The sequence below is a fragment of the Pezoporus wallicus genome, unplaced genomic scaffold (assembly GCF_028554395.1).
Source record: "Pezoporus wallicus isolate ANWC-B61680 ecotype Strahan unplaced genomic scaffold, APGP_CSIRO_Pwel_v1 contig_6966, whole genome shotgun sequence".
NCBI classification, from domain to species: domain Eukaryota; kingdom Metazoa; phylum Chordata; class Aves; order Psittaciformes; family Psittacidae; genus Pezoporus; species Pezoporus wallicus.
In genome coordinates this window covers 4,803,599-4,829,491 of record NW_026639746.1, presented here as the reverse complement: position 1 = coordinate 4,829,491, position 25,893 = coordinate 4,803,599, and the positions used below count along the sequence as shown (strand labels likewise).

General features: G+C 37.0%; 1 protein-coding gene across 11 annotated transcripts in view; it reads right to left on the bottom strand.

Annotated features, from left to right (window-relative positions):
* The window catches only part of CADPS2 (calcium dependent secretion activator 2), a 310,379-nt gene that overhangs the window by 122,429 nt on the left and 162,057 nt on the right, over positions 1-25,893 (bottom strand). For all 11 annotated transcript variants that reach the window (XM_057415800.1, XM_057415805.1, XM_057415801.1 and 8 more), the window contains exon 9: positions 4,304-4,370. In XM_057415800.1, coding sequence (XP_057271783.1) covers positions 4,304-4,370 — 67 coding nt within the window. The remainder of the gene's footprint in view (positions 1-4,303; positions 4,371-25,893) is intronic.

Here is a 25,893-nt window from a genome sequence, read left to right as displayed (position 1 = left end):
CCAACACCCCTGCTGTGGGCAGGGACACCTTACGCTAAATCATATCACCCAAGGCCTCATCCAACCTCGTCTTGAACACTGCCAGGGATGGAGCATTCACAACCTCCCTGGGCAACCTATTCCAGTGCCTCACCACCCTCACAGGAAAGAATTTCCTCCTTATATCCAATCTAAACTTCCCCTGTTTAAGTTTGAACCCGTTACCCCTTGTCCTGTCACTACAGTCCCTAATGAAGAGTCCCTCTCCAGCATCCCTATAGGCCCCCTTCAGATACTGGAAGGCTGCTATGAGGTCTCCATGCAGCCTTCTCTTCTCCAGGCTCAACAGACCCAACTTCCTCAGCCTGTCTTCATATGGGAAGTGCTCCAGCCCCATGATCATCCTTGTGGCCCTCCTGTGGACTTCTTCCAACACTTCCATGTCCTTTTTATGTTGAGGACACCAGAACTGCACACAGTGCTCCAGGTGAAGCCTCACAAGAGCAGAGTAGAAGGGCAGGATCACCTCCTTCGACCTGCTGGTCATGCTCCTTTTGATGCAGCCCAGGATACGGTTGGCTTTCTGGGCTGCAAGTGCACACTGCCGGCCCATGTTCATTTTCTCATCAACCAACACTCCCAAGTCCTTCTCTGCAGGGCTGCTCTGAATCTCTTCTCTGCCCAACCTGTAGCTGTGCCTGGGATTGCTCCAACCCAGGTGCAGGACCTTGCACTTGGCATGGTTAAACTTCATGAGGTTGGCATCAGCCCACCTCACAAGCGTGTCAAGGTCCCTCTGGATGGCATTCCTTCCCTCCAGCGTATCAACCGAACCACACAGCTTGGTGTCATCGGCAGACTTGCTGAGGGCGCACTCAATCCCACTGTCCATGTCAGCGACAAAGATGTTAAACAAGACCGGTCCCAACACAGATCCCTGAGGGACACCACTCGTTACTGGTCTCCAGCTGGACATTGAGCCATTGACCACAACTCATTGTGTGCGGCCACCCAGCCAGTTCTTTATCCACCAGTGGTCCATCCATCAAATTGATGTCTCTCCAATTTAGAGACAAGGATGTTGTGTGGGACAGTGTCGAACGCTTTACACAAGTCCAGGTAGATGACATCAACTGCTCTACCCCTGTCCATCAGTTCTGTAGCCCCATCATAGAAGGCCACCAAATTAGTCAGGCAGGATTTCCCCTTAGTGAAGCCATGCTGGCTGTCACCAAGCACCTTGTTGATTTTCATGTGCCTTAGCATGCCTTCCAGGAGAATCTACTCCAAGATTTTGCCAGGCACAGAGGTGAGACTGACAGGTCTGTAATTCCCCGGGACACCCATTTTCCCCTTCTTGAAAATGGGGGTTATATTTCCCTTTTTCCAGTTGTTGGGAACTTCACCTGACTGCCATGATTTCTCAAATATGATGGCCAGCGGCTTCACAACTTCATTCACCAGCTCCTTCATGGATCTCATCAGGTCCCATGCACATTCAGATTTTTAAGATGGTCTCGAACCAGATCCTCTCCTACAGTGGGTGCAAGGTCTTCATTCTCACAGTCCCTGCATGTGCCTTCCAAGACTTGGGTGGTTTGGTCAGAGCCTTTGCCAGTGAAGACTGAGGCAAAGAAGTCATTCAGAACCTCAGCCTTCTCCAAATCCTGTGTAGCCAGTTCTCCCGAGAGCTTCCTGAGGGGGCCTACATTCTCCCTATTCTGTTTTTTATTTGCTAGGTACCTGTAGAATCCCTTCCTGTTATCTTTAATACCTCTAGCTAAGTTTAATTCTAACTGGGCCTTAGCTTTCAAAAACCAACAACCTATGCATGCATGACAGGCAGATAGGCACAGAAATGTGGACATGACTTACAAGCAGTGTCACTAGAGGATGTCCCCATGGGGCAGAAAAACCCTGCCTAACCTGCTGGGAGGAACTGTTGCTGCAAACCTGGAGGCTGACTGTGTGGTTCCTGCTACAGGGCACCACTGGGCAGCCCTCTTCAGGAGTTCAACAGCAAAAATTAGTGTGACTGCATGTTTAGAAAAAAATTATCCATGAAATAAATGACAGACTTTTCAAACATTAGAACAGATTGAATTAAAATGACAGAAGTGGATCTGCATTCTGATTACTGGAGGAAGATAAGAAGTAGAACACAGCATGTCCAGCTGAGGCTTTTTACCTTACATGTTATGTCCCTGTCTTTTTCCTATTTGGAATGAAAAACCTTTTAGAGAAGTAACTGGATTGTAAAAGGAAGAAAAGGGAATACAATAAAGAGGTTAAAATTTCCGGAGTCTGTAACCTTCCTATAACATCAAGCTATTCTTTCAGAAACCACTAACAACTTCTAACGTGTAGCAATAATGAAGGTGCACACTACTCACATCACACTCCTGAAAAATCAACATTATTCATCTAATTTCACACCTGAGTTAAATTTCCAAAGCATAAGTAAATCAGATTGATAGCCTCTGTCTCAGAACTGAATTTCATGGCCTTAATATTTTACTAACGTAAGCTAAAGCTAATCTATAGAGGAAGACTTGTCAATATGTCAATAATGTACCAATACTAGAGACTAATATTCATTACTGAATGGTTATTTCACACATATTGACTTCACCTTATTGTCAGTGTTTGTATCACGGCTGGACTATATAAATGAGTCTGAGCTGTCTGGACAGTAAATATTGATTTAACATGGTATTTTTCATATAGCCATATTGAATTGATGTCTGCTTTAAAATGAAATAGATGTCTAAATCCCATCACAGTTAGAGAATTCCTGTAATATTATCCTCCAGCATTTCAATTTCAGTATAGAAAGCAGAAGATAGTTAAAATTAACTTGGCTGGAATAAACAGGTCTCCCAGATGGCTCCATATCACATGCACAGAAAGACTGTGTCTGTTCGGTGTGCATTTTAAAACTCAGATGAAACCTATGGCTTACAGGAAGAGATCAAGGTCTTTCTTTTAGTAAAAGGGGGATGTAAAGTAGGAGTGCTAAAGAACAGCATGAAGGACAAGGCAGTATCTAGCCTCACTTTTTTTTCCCTGTAACTTTATTTTCCCTTCACACCTATGCCTTAACAGCTATTTTACATAGAGATCTTCCCAAACTTCACAGATCTTAATAAAGTCACAAAAAATCCTCATCTCGTCACAGAGGACCTTGGCAAAATCAGAACTGAAATTAATCCAGTAGACTTTCCAGAAGATCCTGTTCAACCTTCTAACCATACTGATTATCAATATGCAAGCCAATTCCCACTGAAGGCATTGAGAACACTGTATTGACATCATGCTTAGCAAGAATAACATGCAAATACTCTCAGCTCTTAACTTAACTGTTTTTTTTTTTACATCCTTGAAACTTTCATCATTTAGGAGTACAAGGAGACCAGGTGAGTGTGACTGACAGAGTGGTAAAGGAATCAGGCTTTCTGTAAAGGAGTTTAAAAAAGCCTTAACAGGCTTCAGCCTCTGTATGACATTTATGGAGACTCACACTTTTAACAGTTTTCTTTCAACAAAAAAAAAGGACATAGAAGAATAGTGTTCTCTAAACGGACTCAGAAAATCAAATTTATAACTTCAATCCAAAGACAAACACATACCGAATTAATAATTTTTCCAAAGACTCAGAAATATAATGTTTCTCAGTTTTGACCAGTCAAAAACTACTCCTATTCTATTAATGTCATTAACCAGCATGCGGAAATACTTACAGTTCTAAGTTTGTATAAAAAGTCATGAAATATAAGCCCAGCACATTTTTGTGGCCAAGAGCAACTGCTACATTAGTTCTTTTGTAACAGCTACATAATTTTACCCAATTTAATATTGCAAGGAAGAACAAAAAAATACTTATGAAAAAGTTCTTAATAGTAACTACTGTTGCTTTGATTTTAAAGGCAGGAAATCTTTTTTGAGATAGCATAAATGAAACAGTAAATACAATCCACTTTGTGAAATATAAATTTTAAATTGAATGCTGCTAGAGGGATGTCATTGCAATGTTTCAAGGTCAAAGCATACAGAAATTTCTAGTTTCAGTTGAAACACTGCTCATTGCAGGGACTCATTTATATACATATGTGAAATTCAATAACATTTCTGTTTGCTACATATGTAAATAATAATAATAATAATAATAAAAATACCCTGGATGTATCTATGCTGTAAGAAGTTTGGAGAAGTGCTGCATATGTTGCCTGAAGATACTGATTTACTAATGGCTTCAGTAACCATATGTAAGAAAATTTGTAGTCCAAGACTATCTTTTAATGAAATTTCATGGTAGACTACTAACCTGAACAAGAACAAAGTAGCGTTTTTTCCACCGCTTCCAAACCTTCTGTCCCAGAGCATACAAATATCTGCAAAGGAAATAATAAAGGGATGTTTTTGCATTAATAAGAAGCATGATATGTGGAGGACCCAATAGAAAGAAGTGTATTCATTTGCTCTACCTACTGAGCTGCTTCTTCAGTGTTGTCACACCTAAGAAGTGATTTTTTCTTTTATTTACTCTCTGCAAAGATATTTTAATTTTCTCTCAAAAGATGACAAAAAGCAGAAACAAAAGACCTCATGTTGTAGAAGACTAATGCACTTATCGCATATTTCATCAATCACATTTGAAAACAGGAAAAACACTTTAAAGCAGAATACTTTTGACTACACTTTTTTTTTACCATCTGGTTTCCATAGATTTGCTAGCTTTTCTCTAGAACCTGAGAGAAAAGCAAAATATTACGTATGAGATGTCCTTCTGGCTGGACAACTTCTCTCAAGGGCACCTAGTTCAACTAGGTGCTTCAAAGGCAAAACAAAGATTAAAATTTTTCAGACCAAGTGCACTCTCCAGAGGATGCTGGTACATATACTGCGGAGAAGTTAGGATTAGAGGTGGTTGGTTGGATGATGGGTACGTGGATGGTGTCTCTGTTGTAAGAGGAGAGGGTCTGCTGTCCTCTACTTTCTGATCACTTCTGGGGCTTTGTTGCCCCGTGGTTTTTAGCTCAGCCAAAAAGAAAAGAGTAATGAACTAATGTGAAACAGGCAAGTAAGATACAGGCAACACTTTTACTCCAACTGTCCTGGGCATACACTCAGGCACATTCCTTCCCACTTTAGGTATCATGAAATATAATTTTTTGTATAACATGTATGTTCAGTGTAACACTTATTAACCGTGGTAGCTTGTCAGATTACAGAATGGCTCCCTCACTACTATGACACTGATTATCTTGCCCTTCTTCAACTCCTGCTACACCTGTGCTGAAACTCTGCCTTGCCTGGTTAATCTGCTTTTTATTTGTATGAGAGAGAGGACACTTGGCGTTGTGTACATGATTACCAGTTCATTTAGCTTTCTTTGAATAGTCTAGATCCTGACACACTCTTTTTAACTTCTTAATTCTGTGATTATTAGAAATTCAATAAAAGGTAGGGAGATGAGTAAGAGCTGTGTCAAAAAGGGTATCAAAAAAGGGGCCAATTAGCATTCATTTGAAAGTTTATAATGCTTTGCAAATAAGGAAGCATTTACCTCACAGAGTGATAAGTGCACATTCCCCCACAAAACATGAATTGTTTTGCTTTTCAAATATGTTTCAAAAGAGCCAGGCATGTTCCTCTAAATCAGAGCATTTACTTTTCCCAAATCATGGCACATCGCTATTGCCCTGTTAATCTCTTTAATATTGCCATAGGGTGGAGGGTGAATGACTGATGAATTTCACTCAGACTGGAAGATTAATGAGGGGGGTCAAAAGTAAAAGGGTCCCGGGGTGGCCTTTAAGGTCTCTCAGTCTTAAGCCTGTCCTGTTCCTCATGCACATTCTGCCACCATATCCCTCAGAATACCCTGTAGGTTTCTCTGATGCATTTTGGAGGGCAACTACTACATGGACTGTGAAGACCAACTGAGAATACACAGTCCTCAAATGCTACAGTACAAAGATATTCTGACCATGTTCCCACTCTCTTGGCACATCTTAAATGACTGTAAAGCAGCCATAAACTAACAGAGGATTCTTCTTCCTAAAGAGTAATTGTGGTATTTTTAACTAAGCCTGGTATAGAAAGGTGCTTTTAAAAGAAGAGATCTTAAAAAAATTGCTATCAGAGAAAAGGTTGGTTGCTTTTTAAATTACCTTTTATATAAAGTATACCACATGCAGTCCTGCAGTACTGCAGGCTTAGGCAGAACTATCACAAGTTAAATAAATTCAAAATTATAAAAAAAGAAAGCATACAAAAAATAAATTCAATAGCAAAATGCACTTTTTATTCCTCCTATAAATCACTTCCAAATGAAGTGTTAAAGAAGAGCTTCTCTGGGAAACAGAGCAATGGAACATTAACTACCTAACTTTAAAATCTGTTTGTCTTAGATACTTAAGATTACTTAATAAAGGAAACAGCATTCATGACACAAAGCTGGGATTAACTATAGAAGTGCAAAGCCTATGTTACTTGGTTTTACAATTCACTATAAACCCACAGTTATAATATTAAATTATTAGTCCCTCCTCCAGTGCCACCTCTAGAAGTGACAGTTCTTTTCTAATGCAGAAAGTTTCACCCATTTACAAGGGATATACCCCATGCTCATTTGAAGTATGCATGCTCCTGAAATATGAGATGAATTCTTACTCCAGTCTAACATTTATACCCAGAACAAGCCAAACATCCTAGGTACCTAGAATCCTCTTTGAACTATCCCACTTATTTTCCATTGAAAAAATGGAAAGTAAAGGACCTAAGAAACTTACTACATTTGCACAGTAATATCTAGTGCATGACTATAACAGAAAAAGTCTACAAAAGCCAGTTTCTGGAATTAAATGACACTTGGGTTTCACAACTGGAGCAAAAAATTCATAGGTTAACAGATTAAGAAGTGAAATAAGTCCTAGAGCTAAGTTGAAGAATGTTTTTACTTTTAAGACAGGGAATTGCATCGTTGTTCATGAGTCTCAGGTAAATACACATATGCGAGTCTGTATTCACCTACAAGCCCCACTCACCCTCTCCATCCAAAAAAATGAGTACAGCATGCATAGCATTAATTGTTCAGACTACTATGAACACTCTCAGCAGCAACAAGAAACACAACAGCCATTCCTTCAAGCACCCTACCCTTCTTAGGTAAAATATTCTGTGCAATAGAAAGAAGAAACTGATACTTAAAAGTCAAAAATTCTGTATTTCTAAAAACTTACAACACCATTTATACAATTTTTTTCACTATAATTTGGGTTCCAGAGTTGGGATAATCTAAAATAATTCTTCAGTTATTACAGCTGAGCTACACACTGAGAAGCAAGATACTGAAATAGTTTCCCTCTATCTGAGCATGGAAATAATATTTGCTTTTTACTAAATTAATTTATTTTGACTTCTATTTAAAACTGTGTTTTCAGAGTGTTTAATAAGTACACTGACAAGAAGTCAGGAAAGATTGGTTTTCTGATGTACACAGAAATAGATATAAATGCAGACTTTTATTCTGTAAAAATATATTAATATAATATGTACACATAACATCCATATTGGTACATGTGCACATTAGAATGTATATTTATAATTAGTATGTATAGGCTTGGCTGACTTCTCCAGGCTTTTTATATTGCTCACATAATTTACAGTGACTTAAGACTAATACACCTGTTTTTATACAGCACATAGAAAATAGGACATTGATCATACATGTTGAATCACTAAGTGCTACCCCAATGTAAAGATATTCTAACAGTTTTGTAGTAATATGAAAATGAAATCAAATGCACAAACCATGCAATCACTTTCCTGAGAATTTAGCTCTTAAAGACAGTTCTACAATTTTCTTTCTTTTAGCATTATATAATACTTCTCTCTTACTCTTCTCTCACTCCCAAATTAAAAAGTAGGAATTGGATTTGTATGAAGTGACAGAGTTACCTGATTTTGCCTCACAATGCTTACAATATGACAGAAAAATAAATATTTAAACTTTAAACTATATTTTCCTGGAAAATAAAAAAGATTATAAGCAATTTCCTCTATAAAACACAGAGAAACCTAAATAAAATATGGTTTATATATCATTTTGTCTCAGGCAGTATAATCTTGTCCTCCAGAAATGGAACAAACAAAATGATCAACCGTCTTCTTTAAGAAGTCTGAGCATCACTATGTTTTATATATATAAAGGTTGAATATTTTTCAAAGTTCATTTCCTTGTGCTACAAAAATGCAAAACCATATTGCTAAATATTATAGTCCAGTTTCCATTATGTGGTGACATACATAGGAAAGGAGATGACAGCTTATTTGCTCCAAGTCTGCTCTGTGAGCGTGTAGGGTTCTACTTTTTGATGAAAAAATCAGCACTAATGAATAGCTGAAAAACATAATTGAGTGTGGAATACCGGAGCTATTCACTGCTGGAGAAAGGACTTACTACTTCTTCAGAGATCATTTTTAGACCAGCCTTTTTATTCTAAGGAATGAAGCAATCTATCTACATCTTGAATGATAAATTCTCTACTTGTAAAAGGCTTCATTTATCACAAACAATGAAGAAATATAGAAAGAAAAATCAATACGTGTAGCAGTTTAGTCCAGCAGAGGCCTTTCTTAAAGAGAAACCTCAGTCAAGGTTGAAAGAGCAATTAATGCAGTCTCAAAAATCTGGGCCACTCTGATAGAGTTCGGTTAACATGTGGCAGAAGTAATCATCCACTTGTGAAAATGATTTTCAGTTCATTCTCAAACACCTTTCAGACACTCATGATCCCATTTAACTGACAACAATACAGGCTATCTGTGGGCATCATTGCATTGCTGAGAGCGCCAATGGGGACCAAATGCCCACAGGCACTTTCAGTCATCCCTGCCTGCTCGCATAAAAGGAATCTTCCTTGCACCGCATTCCTTCTTTTATTTAACCCCGAAAGATTAAGCCATTTTTTTGTCTTCAGTTGAAGATGAGAAAGAAAACTGATTCAAGACAACAATATGACCTAGGTCATAAGAAACCTAGCTGTAAACATTCTCAGATTCATTTTAGTACTTTATGTGCTGTAAAGAAAGAGAACTAAATAAATGTTCAACAGATGGAACGAAAAAAAATCAGCCTAAAGTTCTACTATAATTATGCCTGCTAAGGATAAAGAAATGTTGAAGAATCTCAAATAATATAAACACCACAGCCACAGAAAACATTTATTCCAATGAGCAAGATACTCATCATAAGAACAGGAAAACGTGTGGGTTTTCCCCCTCCTCCCCCCAGATAACTTTTCACTTACAATATAAATAGTTATTGGTATGCTGGAGATCAGGTATCCCTAGATTCTTTAAAAGTGCTATCTTACTGCATTCCAGAGCGCTTCAACATTTGTGAATATTCATGCCAGTACTTATGGAACCTGTGAAGTAACAGCAATGGCAACTTGAGAATTATTAATCCAATTTATGTCATGTCATGAAACCTATTTTGTACGTAAAGTGGCAGTGTTTGTCAAGACAGAAAACATCCTTTAGCCTTGAGAGAATTCCAAGCAACGAAAGAATGTAATCGTTCAGATGCAACATAAATGCAGAAAGTGCTCCAGTTTTAATGTAATCTAATTGTAATGTAAACAGGTAACGCAGCAAAACTGTGAAACAGCTGGCGCTGAGGAGCAAACATCTCTCTGTGCTTTTTGAGCCAGCTTACTTTGAACTAGCTCTAGTCTGAACTCACGGACCAAATGGCTATCAGTGGTTGCAGCACATATGGGTGAACCCCTGGAGTTCATCTCTTGGTTTAATTCCATCTAAAAGTATAACAGTCTGTGAACACAAACTATTCCATGACGTGAAACAAAGCACAGTAAGCAGGAACAACTAAAAGATTAGTTCTGAAAGTGAAAATCTTAATTTAAATCCTAATGTTGATGCAGTAGAAAAAGTTTCAACTGCAGTGCTTTCCCTTGAGCACCTGGTTTGGCTGTAGAAACAGATCTTTACACTCCCAGACCTTAAAACAAATCAGAAGCATTCTGAGCACTCAGATGCATCCTGGCACCCAGCCTAGACATCTCTCCATATAACTGGAAACACATGACACTGAAATTAAGATAGAAAACTGGCGATCCTTTTTTTTCAGCCAGGCAGTGATACTATTAGTAATATAGAAAGCCTAAATTTCTGAGGACCTGTTAATATGAAAAATCTACTTTTTTTTTCAAGGTCATACACTGCCACTGATGGAATCAGTCAAAGCACCCTGCTCACTGTCACACTGGTATAAAACAAATCAATGAATTCAGCTGCCAACTGAAGTAACTCCAGTTCTGGAGTGCCACTTTCAGGAAGAGTGGTAGAGGCTCGTAAGAGCAGCGAACTCTTTCAGGAATGATATTTGGCTTTGGTTATCTCTGTCTGGTTGTATATTTCTTTTCACTGTCTAGAAAGCTACTTTGGAATTGATATAACTTTTATTTCATAAAGAATACAGATGCCAGCAGAGTTAATTTTGTATTTTTTTTTAGCAATAAAACATACAAGTGGAACAAGATGCTTACATTTCTATCCTAAGATTGTCAATTCTATGTATTTTCATAACAGTTGTCATCATCACTACTAAGTATTTTGAAGTCCTTATGGATTAGGATAAATAGATACATCTGATCTACAAAAATGTGAGGAAATATGTCACAGCTGGTATCCCTATTTGTGATCTGAAATGAAGCACAGAAATCATGATAATGAATTATCTAGCATTTTCCTTCCACTGGTGCACACAGAAGATGGTTATGCAAAATGCTATCATGTTTTAGAATAATTTTTTAAAATTCTTGATAGCTAGAGTTTTTTTAAAATAGCTAAAATAATTCAAATAAAACCACTATTTTAAATCATCACCAAAGTTTCCAATCAAATCAGTTTAATAAGTCCTAACTTACCTATCATGTAATAGGAACATTGCTTGACACTTGAGTAGTGCTTTATAAACGTCAGGTAATTATTTTTCACAACATGTGCAGTGAGGGAGGTTAGAATTATTACAGTAGTTTCTGTGGGAAAGAGATCAAAGCAGAGAAAAGCAAGAACTGCTCAGAACCTGAGGTCCTAGTGCAGGAGAAGAAACATTCAGGAAAGCCTCACACCAGTTCTTATCTTCCAGACACTAGAAAATGCATTTCAGAAGCCTATAAAGCCATTCAGCCTTTTAACCCCATGTGCCAAAACATGAAAATTATGCATGAATTAAAAAAAAAATCTAACCCAAAATGTTCTAAATGGAAACAGCAAATTAAATGTTGGCTTTGCAACTCCACTATGCCACTTTCAGTGACTGTGTTTCCCTTGTGCTTTGTATGGATCCAGCACAAACTACTCGGGGCATATTTCATCTCAAGAGCTTTGCAAATTACTGTTTGGAAGTGCCTTTCTGTCTCCACTGGCTATTTCAGATCCCTACAGTGCCAGGACTCCAAACTTAGGTGTTGCAATTAGTTGCCTGAAAATAGATGAAATGAAGGAGGCTTTCTGTATGAAGGCATCATGAAAAGTAGGTAATGGGACATTCACAGAAAATATCTGTTGTTTGTAGCCTGACAAAAGTGCTCATTCTAAAGCACGATTCAGAATAATATATATTAGTTTGCTATTTTCAGTAGTGCTATGAGGATGCAATGACTGAACTTAGCTGATAATGGCCAAGACTACATTGACTGTAAAGAGCTCAAAATACTTGGCGCACTTGGTAAAAGAAAAAAGCTTTTCAGTTCTGCTACTACAGTGCAGTCCAGAATGAAGCATGCTAGAGTACAATTTAAGCAACAGTTGGGAAAATGCAGTTACCCTCTTGAATTCATACAGTATCTTTGAAATTGTAGTAACTCCTCATGTTGCAGAAGTAAAAAAGCCTTTTCATTTGGAAATATTTTATTTTCTTCTGGATTAAAATTTTGACACTTCATGCTATCATACATTGAAAAACTCCCTTTTAATCCACCAGACTTCACGTAAACACTGGAACCAATGTATACCACTTCTCTTTCCATCTAACATACAACAACAGAAAAACAGACGATGCTGCCAGTATAAGTGGTGCAGACAGTCTCAATTGCATCTCTAGCACCTCTAAGGAATGTAGGAACAGTGCCAGGCATTAATTTTCATTCTCACACAGCAATGCAACTGTTATGGCTTGTTTCCATGGACTCAAATTAGTTACATTTCATTGTGCATTTTGGGCATTCACCGACAGGTTTGTGAAAGAGAAATTCAGTTGCATTAAATGTTAGCATCCACAATGAACCATATGTGGCTCAGAAAGTACTCGCTCTGCAGACAAGTGGAGTCTGGAAGAATACTGAGACGTCTCTTAGAAGGTTTCCCAGTCATCTGCTGTTGACCACAGTGGGAGAAATGACTGGGGGTTAGGTGACAGTTAGGCTAATCTAATATTCTGATAGAGACATTCTTCCCTGGAAAACCTACCAGTGCAGAATGACAAGTGCAAGTGATCTTTTCATCAAAAGTTAGAGTCAAAAAGGTAATACTTCTGGCTGCATTTTGATGACAGTGCAAGACTAAGAACAAGGAAGAAAGCTTTTCACCCAGCTGATCAGCTCTCTTCAAATGTCCATTTTAAGAAACTTTCCTATACAGAATACATGTAAAATTCTAAAGATGCCAAAGAAACAAAAGAGCTTCTGACTCTATGTCACTTTGGCTCTTTTGAAGAAACTTTCTTGATTAAAGAACACAGAAGTAGCCACCCAAAACCACATTCAAGCATGTATGTTGTTCCCAAAAGGTTGCACAGGGAAGCAGCAACTGGATGGAAGCATGCAGATATACAACCCCAGAATTTACTCCTCTACTCATGGTATTAGTGGCTTTAGGAGTTTCTTATTTGGGAGTTATCCCTTCAAGGAATTCAGGACTGAATTAACATTAGTAGGAAAAAAATTCCTAATGTTAATATCTTGAAAATAGTTTTGTTTTGGGGAGTGGTTAGACAAAAACAGAAAAGTGATATACAAGAAAGATATAAACCTATAACAGCAGCATGAATTTGGTCTTTATAAAAGTTCTTTACTGTAACAAATATGTAGAATAAAACCATTCAAATGCACTGTCCCCACGCTGGAGTTATTACACTGGAGCTGATTCACATTTGGAAACTTCAGGAATACAGGATTTACCACCTGTGAGGGAGCATCAGAGCCATCTACTGGGGTTAGCCCTTTCCTGCTCTGACAAACAACTGTCTCCTCAAGATAGCAATACTGAAGTGATACTCATTTGTAAAACTACCGTTACATAAAAATAATTAAAAAAGATCCATAAAATATAAGAGAAAATATAAATTTTAACACTGATGAATTGTATGTGGGGGGAGGTTTGAGTAGTTTCTCCTCACTTGAAGTTCTAGAAATATTTTTTTTTTTAATAGCATTTATTTGTAGATAACAGAAAGGGTAAAATGCCCTCTATGACTGTTTTGAGGATCAATTTTGATGGAACAAAAACTATATTTAATCTTTTTAGTATCACTCATTGATTACTGATCAAATCTGAGATGGAAATTTTTCAATCTCTTTCCCCAAACAGAACTGTGTATGTATATATATTTATATGTGTATATATTTATACACAGCTAAATAAAAAGATTCATTTTTTGCTATAACTCAGTCAAGACTTAGAGAGCAGAGTAGTCCCAGTGCCACATAAACCTACTGGAATGGCTACCTCCACTCTCCAAATATTTGATTTCCAAAATACTATAAATTGGAATTTTCAGAAACAAATTTCCAACCAGGCTTTAATAACTTCCAAATTCAATATTTTAAAATCTTCTAAAATAGACTGTATATATACAGAGAAATCTTCATATTTATAGCTACAACGAAGCTACACTTGGAAACTTCTAAAATTAACATGCAATTCCTTTATCTGTATTAGCTAGGAAAATATGCAGTCGTGTCAGTTATCCGAGCTTTCAAAAAACAATATAAACAATCAAAAGTGAGATTAATTTAGCTGCATTATAACCACATCCCCATCTTCTCCCTTAATTTAACCATGCTGCCCTCCTGTGGCTGTCAGTATACGTATAATGCAATGGCCCAGACCACGGCAATCTGGTTCAAATTGATCCCTGTTTGTGACTGACTTGAAGAGGAAAGAAAATTACACTGTATAAGCACAAAAAGTGCTTAAATTAAACTTCAGGGCAAGGACTGGGAAACATATATCTTAAATAGTTTTAAAATCAATATTTTAAATAAGTTGAACGTCTTATTATTCCACAAATCATGTATATATGGGAGCATAGTCATACATATTAATAATACATTTATTCTCAAATTATGGGGAGATCATCCATTGCATAATGACAAGTTACTTCATTTGTTGAAGTACCAACACAGTTGAACACATATATTATAAAGATTATGCAACAACTCAAAAAGCATGGAAATAATTTGCAAAAGTATCAGTATTTGGTAAACTGAAAAAGTGCCTATTGGTGAAATTATAACCCTGTTTTCCTGGTACAGAGATACTAAATACATCTTGAGGAATTATCCCAAAAAAAGTACATTATGTCTTCAAAGATCAAAAATGAAGGAGAGGTATTATCAAATATTGAAAGAAATTATGTAGAAAACCCACTTTCTTCATCGATTACATTTCTGCAAAGTCTCTGTTCTAATAAGCTCTGTTACTATTTAACTGGAAATTAATATTATGCACTAAAATTTGTATATAATTTGAGCTCATCTATACTCAGAGGTTTCAGATTTGTTAAATCACTGGTTTAAAAGAGATGAGTATAGAACAGATACCAAACCCACTAAAATACAATAGCTGGAGTGACACAATGCTGCTGTTTTTCTTCTAGACTAAATTTGTAAATACTAACAAATTATGTTTAAAGTCTTAATGATAAAGAATGCTTAAAAATACACTTTTCTTTCCAAAGAAAGACAAACGGTCCTAAAGAATACAAAAAGTAGAGTGATACTTTCAGATTACAAAACATGCTAGAAAAGTAAGTAGCTTTTTGTAATCTTTCATTCATTTTTATATCTGAGTTAAAGACAAGTGAAACGTCAAATTTTAAATCAAGACATTTCTTGCAAAAATATTTTATATATTATTCAAAAAAACTGAAATAAATAAAAATTGTCAGGAAACTGAAAAACTGTAAGAGATACTTTTGAACAAGACAAGACATTTAGTATAGTAACATGCTATTTTATGCCAATTAGTGAAGTTGCTAACATGCCATAGCAATAAAAAACAATTGACCTAAATAGTGGGGCTAATTAAATGAAATTAATAACATAATTAAATGCTTCTCAATATATAATAAAAAAATTATGGCTGTAAGTGTTACATTATGTTGTCTTTTTGTTTTCGTATTATCTGCTTTTTTGCCAACTTTTAATCGGTGTATCTATATGCATAGAAGATAGATAGCATCCAAATGTTAATGTGTTGGTGGCAGGAATCAGGTGTTCAATTAAAATTTATTGAGTGTGCAAAGAAAAAAACCAAGCCTTCCATTACATAGAATACATACAGCCCAATTAAAAATGAATTTAGCATTTGTCAGTAAATTGAACACTCACATTCTATAATGGCAATAACATTTTACATGACATTTGATTATTAACTTAATCATCATGCTTTTCTAATCTAAGGATCAGAGATATTTTCTGTATGAAAATGCATCCATTCCTTCTCAATGTACAAAATAAAGCTGCATTTACACAAATTGTTGGTTCCTCTCATGCTTTTTTTTTTCCTCATAAGCAGTGAATGACAGAAAAGCCACTCTAGCACATGTTCTCAGCTACTGGCAATATTTGTTATATTTAATTTCAGCCTCAGCTGTATTGCTTCCATAACAACTCCAATTTCATTTGAATGAATTCATTACTCAGAATGTGTTTCTACATGGCTTGATGGAAAGATCCTTAAAAATGACATCACATACCCATGTCATGTGTTACTGTTTCCCAGCAGCTGTCCTTCACCTAAAAGGAATCATTCTGTAGTCTAAGTATTCAGACCCTAGCTTTAGACTTCATGTTGCCCTTCAAAGCTAAGACTTACAACCAGATGAAAAAAGCTACAGAGCCACAGACATTCAGTTTTAAAAGAGAAACAGGCTGTCAAGTGTTCAGCTGCTGGAGGAATACATCCTCAGGTAGACTTCTCCATGCCAACATTACTACAAACTGAGCCAAGTTTCTTACTCTTTTCTACTTAGTCAATGGCGTGGTGCCTTCCACTTAAAGCTGTGAACTTAAAATGATTTAAAAATTGAAATCAGCAGTTAAAATTGCAAATGCAGGAAGACATGATAAAAATAGTAACTTCTAAGTCACTGTTTTACTGAGCGAGGGTAGCTAGTTTTGTATTTAGGATAGCATTTACTTCACTTACCAGAACATCACAGCTTTTCGGTTTGGAATAAACTTTGAAGAAAAGCAGACAGCAGTTTAGGGTTAGAAGTCTTCTAACATTATCAGGATAAAATCCATGTGGTAAAGCAAGAGAAGCTGGTCTGACCCCAATGGAGACTAAGTGGTGGAACTAAAACCTACACCTACCAGGACGCTTGCCCTGCCAACCTGTCTCCAGTTTACTCCATACAAGCAGCACAAAAGATAATCATAAAAGTCTTTTCTGTCTATTTCTCCAAACACAAACCATACACAGGATTTAACATACATGCATTTTTCACTTACGTGCTCTCTTCTATAATGTATGCATAAAGTGAAAAAAATAATCTCGCAGATTATGAAAAGGCAAGGCAATACTACACTACTGATCTGACACATATAATTTAGGATGGGATTAAATTAAAACAGGCTTTTGACAGTAAACATGATAAAAATGATTTGTAGTGCAGAGTGAGCTCTTCATTAGTTTTTATTTACACAGAAAGAGAGTGAGCTGACGGTGCAGAACTCTGCATGAAAGCACCACTACACTGATGATTCAGTGATTCAGAAATCACCAGCCTATCAAGGTGATGCTGCCATGTTGGTTAGTCGGGGATGTGACATGTACTTGAGGACCCTAACAACATGGTATATTGAACTGCCAAACAATTGTGTTGACATTTAACAGGACGTGGACTATTTAAAGGGATCTGGCTGTGTTGAATACACTATTTGAGAAAATAGTAGTAGTTGCCACAGGAACTCTGTTACTATGTCAAAATTCAATGCAATACTGTAACCACTGAAATCATATTACAGTGGAGGAAAAAAACCCATTGAATTGAATTTATAAAAAGTTACCTCTGCCTTTACATCCAGTATTGTGTTAAAAGTTATTTTTGCCCATACAAAATAGTGTATTATGAATTGACATCCACTCTCAGTCACAGCAGAGCACAGTTGACCCTACAGTATCTAACTGAGCCAGCATTCTGGCACATAGAGAGGATTAGATTCATTAAATACTATTAGTTTTAAAATTAATTTTGCTGTTTTAATTGCCTTTGATTTTTTGAGGGTTTATATTCCAGAAGACAAAAAAATAGGTGAATTTTATCTTCTTTCAATTAACAGATGGACAGTGCAAGTGACAGAAGGACACAACAGGCAGGTGGCATGCCCCCATCCTTGCAGCTAACAGTACTAGTGCTCTTTGTATAGACATAATGCCAGGCCATGCCAGACCACATGCAATGTCAACGTATGTCAGGTGGCAATAACTCTTTCTTAAATTTTATGTCACAGACTAGTGTATGGTACCAAGAAAGAAGCCAGATCACCTGTCGAAATAGGCTAATAAATCAGCTGTGTCTTTCACCTGCATATGTGTGCTGTGCTGATTTGTAATAGAATAAAGCAACATAAACAAAACCTAAAACAATTCAATCATGTATATAATTATGGAACATATTATAAAGCAGGGATACTTGTGTATGATTACATTTTAAAGATAATGTCAGCAACACCTTGGGTGTATTTACAGAGTAGCAATTTTTTTCTCAAGTTTTAAGCAAAACTAAGAGTAAAAGTCGTATGTTATTCTGAATGATACTTTCCCAAAGCTATGGGAACTGTGTGAGAACAGCAATAAAGAAATTTAAGCTAAGAATCCAACATGAACATTCCAGTCAGACCAGAGTCTCCTCAATTAGAGTGTAAGGTTTCTGGGAAGTTCCCATTACTCTCAAGTTATTACTGCAAATTTTATAACACCTGTGATGCAATTAGTTTTTTTTAACTGTTCATCATTTACTGTAGTAAATAAGCAGCCTAGTCTATGCTGACATTCTAGTAAGACAAACGATGCATAGGGAAAAAAATGATCTGACTATATTTCACTTGTCACATGTGGTGACTAAACCGCTCAGATCATGATCTTCCATGTGAAGACCTAATAAGAGACATACTTTGCTACAACATAACAACATTTATTTTTTAATACTTCCTTTAATCCACATAGCACTGAATGGTCAACCCATATATTCTTCTTATCTTGTATATGAAAAACATTTATATGTAAATCGATCTTAAACCAAGTTATTACTTGTGGCTTAGAGCAAAAGCTAGTTAAAAATCATCTGAACTTTAGATTTTCTCAATTCCTCACCTACAATTTCATGAATTTAGGGTCTATTTTCAGTTAAATATTAGTTCATCATCTGGCCACCTAGTTACTACCAGCTTTGTTATCTTTATGAAAATACAGAAAGGTTCCTTTTTACATAATAAAATAGCTTTCTGAAGTTATGATCCAAGCATTTCCAGTAACAGACATTTTTATTCTTTATATAAAAAAAATCAAAAAATCAAAAATTTACAAGTGCAAATGCAAGGTTTTACAGGAGCATGCATTTCATGTATTTTCAGGATTGAACCCTTGCTTGAACTCATGACATGACGGCAGTATAAGCTGTTGCCCAGTTCTGCCCAACTACTTTTAGGTGCTTAAATGAAATTAAAAAAAAAAAAAAGAAAAAAGAAAAAAGAAAAAAAGGATGCATCTACATTAGTATCAGTCTGCATAAGGAGTGTGTTTTCTTTTGAAGAGAGTCTCTCCAACATGGTTCACACTACAGAGTTCATTCAGATCATATGAATTAGACTCCTTTTGCAAGAAATGAAATCAGATGTGGTGCTCAGCTAGTGCATCTCACATACTCCAGCCACTAAAGGGCAGTCAGATTAGAACAAGACCAGGCACAGACTGAACTAAATCCCCAGAAATGCATACAAGATGATTATCAGGTTCTCAGCAACCACTGAGTCACTTTATAGATCTGTTTGTGCACATTTCACACTTGGCTCCTTTTGTAGTCAAGTACAAGGCACATGCCAAGCACAGCTCAGGTCTTCAAGATTTCCATCTCTTTATAGTGGGTAGCATAATTTTGGTAGCCATCAGTGGCTAAAAATCCTCCATACACACCTTAGTTAGACAAGTCCAGGTTACTGCTCTTTGCACCTTTCATCCTTTAATTCTCCACAGTAGGATCATCACTTGCAATCTGCCATCTGGGTATAGGGATTAATCTCATCCCACTGCTGCAACAACTAGCTGTTGCTAGAAGGTACACAGTCAACCAGTCTCTCTCATGCAGTGATGCTGCATTCAAATTTACTCAAGTGAAGCAGCCAGGAATTAGGAGTCAGTCAAATAAACTATATGACGACAAGCCCTTGCGATGCTGCAAGATGCATCATTACCACCTGTGTGGTGTCTGATAGTGATGTCTTTTCTAACATGATAAACTGAAAATTGCTGCCACTGCAAAGGCTTTTTATTTCACTTCTTTTTTTCCCCTTACACATTCACACAAAGACCAGAGAGTTTAGATGAGAAGAGATTTAAAGTTGAGAATCGCAGACAGAAATTTGATAGTACAGACAGAAGCCTACCTAGCTGTTCTAAAGGGTCACTATGGTTCCTCCCTAGCAGAGCATGAGACCAAGAAAGTCCTCAGTCAGAGTAAACATAACTTAGCAACAACTAAAAACACTGGTGTTATCAGCCCTGTTCCCAGGCTGCAAGTTAAAAACACAGCACTGCACCAGCTGCTAAGAATGAGAAAAATGACTGCTACTGCTGAACCCAGGACAATGTTTTAAGAAGTTATGAGTAAAAAAACCACACATTTATTTTTAAGAAAAAAAAAATAATTACGTTTTCTGACTATTAACCTTGCTTAACCCATAGATGTTTTTCACATAAAGTCTGTTGTGATTAAGCTAAGTGAGTTTGGATCTAAATTTATATCTCAGCTTTTACAAATATTTCAGATTAATTACTATGGAATGAATGAAGAATGACACCTTAATTAGTAATGCTTCTCTTGGCAATTACGATTCTCTTGGCTTCTCTTAGTAATTAAAGTGGCAGTGGCATATCATTAAGGTTTTCAAGATTCCCCATGCCTCCTCAGAAGCAATTACTGTGGAAAGCACTGAAAATCAGGCTCATAGCTATAATCTGTTCTCTAAGGATCTAGCTGCAGGATAAACACTTTTGCTTCTTCCTTCCATAGCAATTTTACATTAACCCATCATCATTATCCAATCAATCATTAACATAATTTTATTGTATCATCTTTCATGAAGTTCAATTTTCATTTTTAAAAAATAACTGATTACAGTCAACTGATTTTGCCAAAGTGTGTAATATTAAAATCATTTAAATGAAGACAGTTAACGCATTAGCACTTTTCTTCATGACAAAATGGAATCATTCATTTAGCACAATGAAATACTGGTGTTTAGCACATTTTAAACTAGTATAACAGAAAATACTACTGAGACACTTTGGAATAATAGTCGTAAGGCATTCATATATAACTAAAAGTGAATTAAAAATCAAGCCATTCTATCATGCTGTTTGTAAATGCACATAGGAAAACTTTACCATAGTATGTATCAGCGCATGTTGCCTTATGATTATGGAAAATTATCGTACTTTTGTCAGAATTTAGCGAAAGATGTAAGATGATTATAGCTACAAGCTACTGTCGACTCTCTAAATAAAAATACATGCCACTGCTACTGGACCTAAAATCAGTATTTTTTATTAATTATGGGCCCAAATTCAACCAATATTTCTGCTGAACTGTAAAGGCACTGGTTTAGTTTTCAAATGTTGTGATTATTTCTCAATATTCTCATTCCATATATCAGAAGTTCTTGAAACACTTGGGTTTACTTTGTGGTAGGATTTATAAGTCTCGTCTTGCAGAAAGGAATAATCACACACTTGTCCTCAGGGTCTTGGATCTCTGGAGTCAGTGACTGAGAACTACCGTTGAAAGGAAAGATAATCTCCTCTTCCTAAATTTTAGTAAAAAACTCTTATGATTTCAAGGCAATCATGTTAACTCCATGCAGCAGGAAGAGTAGTTAATTTACAGATTAGCAATGCCAGTCCTTTCCAGTTCAAGGTATTCAGCAATGACTATCTCATTTCATAAAGTTTTCTGAAATTTGCAGCCAGGATACTTTACATAGGAGTTTCTGATCCTTCTGCAGGACCATACACTGAGTAGAGAAAACATGTTTGTCGTGGTTTAAACCCAGTCAGGTAATTCGTTCGCTCACTTCCCCCTCTTTCTTGCCCTCCCCCTGCTCCCGGAGGGACAGAGAGGAGAATCGAAAAGAATGCAACTCCCACGGGTTGAGATAAGAACAGTTTAGTAACTAAGGTATAACACACATCACTACTGCTACCACCAGTGATAATAATGATAAAGGAAATAACAAGGGAAGAGAATACAACACCTCAGCATCAGCCGACCGATAACTTGCCGCCCCCAGCCCCGACCAAGCACCGACCGATACCTCCTCCAACCCTGCAGACTCCCAGCCCTTCCGGCTAATTCCCAGTTACCTCCTGGGCATGACGTGCTGTGGTATGGAATACCTCTTTGGTCAGTTTGGGTCAGGTGTCCTGTCTCTGCTTCCTCCTGGCTTCCCCTCCCCCTGGCAGAGCATGAGGCTCACAAAGTCCTTGGCCAAACCAAAACATCGCTATCAGCTCTGTTCCCGAGCTGAAAGTCAAAACACTGCACTGCACCAGCTACCAAGAAGGGGAAAAATGACTGCTACTGCTGAACCCAGGACAATGTTCTACACACATAAATATGTGGCGCTGGATGTTAGGCGAGATTCTGGCGTACCTTGATGTGAAGAGAAAAGCAGACATTCTGAATAAGCAGTAGGCTGCACTGTTCACTCCTGTTGATACTCACATTTTTTACTGACACACCCTTTTCCTTCAACAGTCAACTGTGTTTGAAATTCAAACAAAGCCTATTCTATCATCTAAACAACACATCTTTCGTAAGTGCTGCTGAGTAAAACACTGCATTAATACAGTTTGCTTCAGCATCGTATTAACGCAGTGCTGAAGTAATTACCACTGACTCGGTTGTCTTGATCAGTCTTAAGATTTTGGATTGTCATGCTAGGTCCAGGTTAAATATGGATAGGAGAATGAAGCTTTGCAGTTCACACCTCTTCTGTCTTCAAAGACAATGAACCTTAACTGAAACTCTGATACTTCTTTATGCCTTCTTGTCAGAAACTATAATGGTATCTTTCACCCAGTGTTTCAAAGGTCCACTGTATACGGCAAGCAAATATGAGGTCATGTTGTCCATGCTTTCAGTGTGAGCATGAGCCAGCTCTTAATTCAAAAGTGTGGTGACCATGTTGTTGACCCCAACAGATCTACAATGCTGGCATCACACAGTCAGTTTTTGGTGGGGGTGGAGAGCTAGCCAAGTATAATCTCTTTCTTTCCCTCTATGCTGCCAAGTCTCATGACCTCCTCATGAAATAGTTATATTAAAAAGAAACTTCTAACTCACTTCCGCTTCATAAATACAGTTTCCTTACTAGTGAATAACCTTAGATACAACTGCTTTTGTTCATCTTCCATATTATTGATATCCCCACCAGCTTATAAGGAACTCTTTGGAAAAGAGCTTGCCTACATGGCTAGATGAGAATGAGATTCTTCAGGCAACTTGGGTGCTAATTTTGAGGCCAGATTTACTCAGCAAACATTGTCCCATTTACCAGCAATAGGAGAGACAAGAAAAGCTGTGCACACTGTAAAATCATAGCTAGAGGAAGTGACTAATTTTACTCAGGCCCAGCTAGCTTGAATATGGCAGTAGGTAATCTCTATCAGGTATCTGTAGAAAGATTTACCTCCCAAATGTATTGTAACAGAAATGATAAAGATCACTGATACACTCCACCCATATTTCTTATAACTCTACTGTTCTACTGATAGGATAGGAAAATGTTTTGAATCAAATTGCAGATGTTAAAACCATAAATCAAGTGTGTCAGCTGCCAAACAGAAAAAGCTATTGTGTCAGAGGACATCACAAACCCTAAACTACCACCAGTGCCAACACCGAGTCCTCACAGGAATTAATTGAAGTGACATTTATTTAATATGAAATACCTAATGTCATTCATCTCATAAGAGTATATTTTATCCATAAAGGTCAATATCTATAACTTGTAAGAAAACCAAGAAATATCAGTAGGAGTGAAGATATTTCTCCCAAGGACACGGTTACCTGTAGCAAAATTGTTTTACTAGCCTTCAAAGTAGCCCAAGTTTCATTTAAAATGAGACCTAGCTTTTAAAAATCACTTATGTATAGTTTATCTCTGATCAGAATTCAGATTTAAGTAACCGTGAATTTGGCAGAAGAAAAAAGATTACATGACTGACATGAGACAGAAGATGACATGACATGACTGAAGCCCACTGAAGTTGTCTGGTGATCAGGCATTTAACTTAGTAGATAAGCCATACTTCTGAATGCAGTACATACAGTGAAAAATTTACCTTATGGACTCTAGTGTACCTTTAATTTTTTTTTCCATAGGCAATGCCTTAGCATTGATAAATCAACCTGTCAAGGTATTTCTCCCTACCCAGTGGCTTTGAGAAAACTCAGCCAACTCTGATATAGCCTAAATACCTAAATTTTTGGGGTTGCTATAGTGAGGCCATATGACTAAATAATCAGAAAAGGATTCCAAACTCTGTGAAGTTTGCAAAATTCAAACAAACTCAACATTTTCTTCCTTCTGATTTTCCTTATGCGTCCCAGTCTTAAAGTTCACAAACTGAAACATAAGCCCTATACCAACGGACAGTGAGAGCCCTGCTCTCTGAAGCAGCAGCTGAAGTCAGCACTCCCCTACCCTTTTTAAGCTGGAAAAAAAGTGCAATAGCCACAAACAGAAAGCTAGATGGTGCTAATATACTGACTTTATGGTTACAACTTGCTATGCTGCGCACACTTAGAAAGACAAACCAAATGTTATACAGAGATACAGAAGAGTTTACATATGTAGATAAAGAAATGCTATAGTTAAATAAGTATCAACTTATTTTAACATTTGGTTATTTGGAATCTCTCAGCCCCCTCTCCCTTTTCATAAGAGAAAAATGTTACTATATTCACTAATGAGAAAACTATTTTCAGAAACTGCTGAAAAGCAATATAGAAAGTTACTGGTTTTATCGCATGGAAACTATGTGTTTCAGCTCAGAGAAAGGTCTGAAGCCAGATTTAAATTCATTATATGCAACATAAAGTCCTATTTGTGACAGGGAGTGTGCAGTACTTCCTAAGAGAAGAGTGACTCTATCCCTAACATCTTTAGCTGTTAAAGTAATTGAAATAGAGGCATTGCAATGTGATCAACTTGCACATTTCTCTGAAATTATGATACTAGGAGCAGATTTCATCTTCAGATCAGCTCACATATCTTCAAGTTATAAAGCTAATTCTATTTATCCTCCTGCCCTTCTCTGCTAGGTGACCCTGGACAAGCAGCACATAGCAGCTGGCACCACCATTGTTCTGTCTGACTTCATTGTCCCTCTGTCTGCTCTTAGCTGACTTATGTGCTCACTAGTAGCTATGACAACATTTTATTCAGGTAACAGTCACACACAACACAGCCCTACCCACTGAGAAGTCAGCAGACCCCAGTGTTATCCTCAGCTCAGTCACTGAATTGCCTGTGACCTTGGGTGTTCTCTGTTCATTCCTGGCCTTCATTTCACTCATCTGTAAAAGAGAGGTAATTATACTTGCTTTCCTCTCCAACAAACTCTTTTATTAATGGGTGACAAGTGTCAGAAAAAATAAGAGGATAAAATTACTTATTTTCTGCATCTTAGAGAACAGCTAACCAGGACATTTGTCTCACAGATTTCCTTTAGCTCTAAAACTACAGCAGCAGGAGGAAAAATGTGATACTTCAGTAACATACAGGAACCAGCAGCTATATTTACTGTTTATAAATGCTTTCATAGGAACATTTCAGTTAATCCCCATTGCACAAGAGAAAGCTTAAGGAATTAAAGATATAACTCTTCGAGCTGCACCATGAAATAGCAGAAAGCAGGACAGAACTTACAAGAATGAATTTTGCCTTTCAAATCTTTGAAAAGTTCTGGGCAAGAACTAGGCTGCAATGTTTTACTTTGAAAGTCAGATTCAAATAGTTCCACTTTGTAAGATTGTACTGTTCAGGCTGTTCAAATTGTAAGAATTTCATTGTACATTATCATTTTTTGGTTTTTAATGGCCATTTTAAAGCAAAGCAAGCTGAAAATATCTCAGTATTTCTTATTTTATTTCTAGATTGGAAGCAATAGAATAATACCCTTTAGTAACCACTAGGCTATGCTAACAGACAACTTAACTGACACAAAACCTACTTTAAAAAAATAATGTATGCTTTAAATGCACATGGATGTCCAAAGGCACATTAGAAATAAACCATGCATTAGGAAAGGTATTTACAGTAACCCCCATATCCTGAGTGGATTAACCCGCCTAACTTGTTTTTTCAACCCTAATTT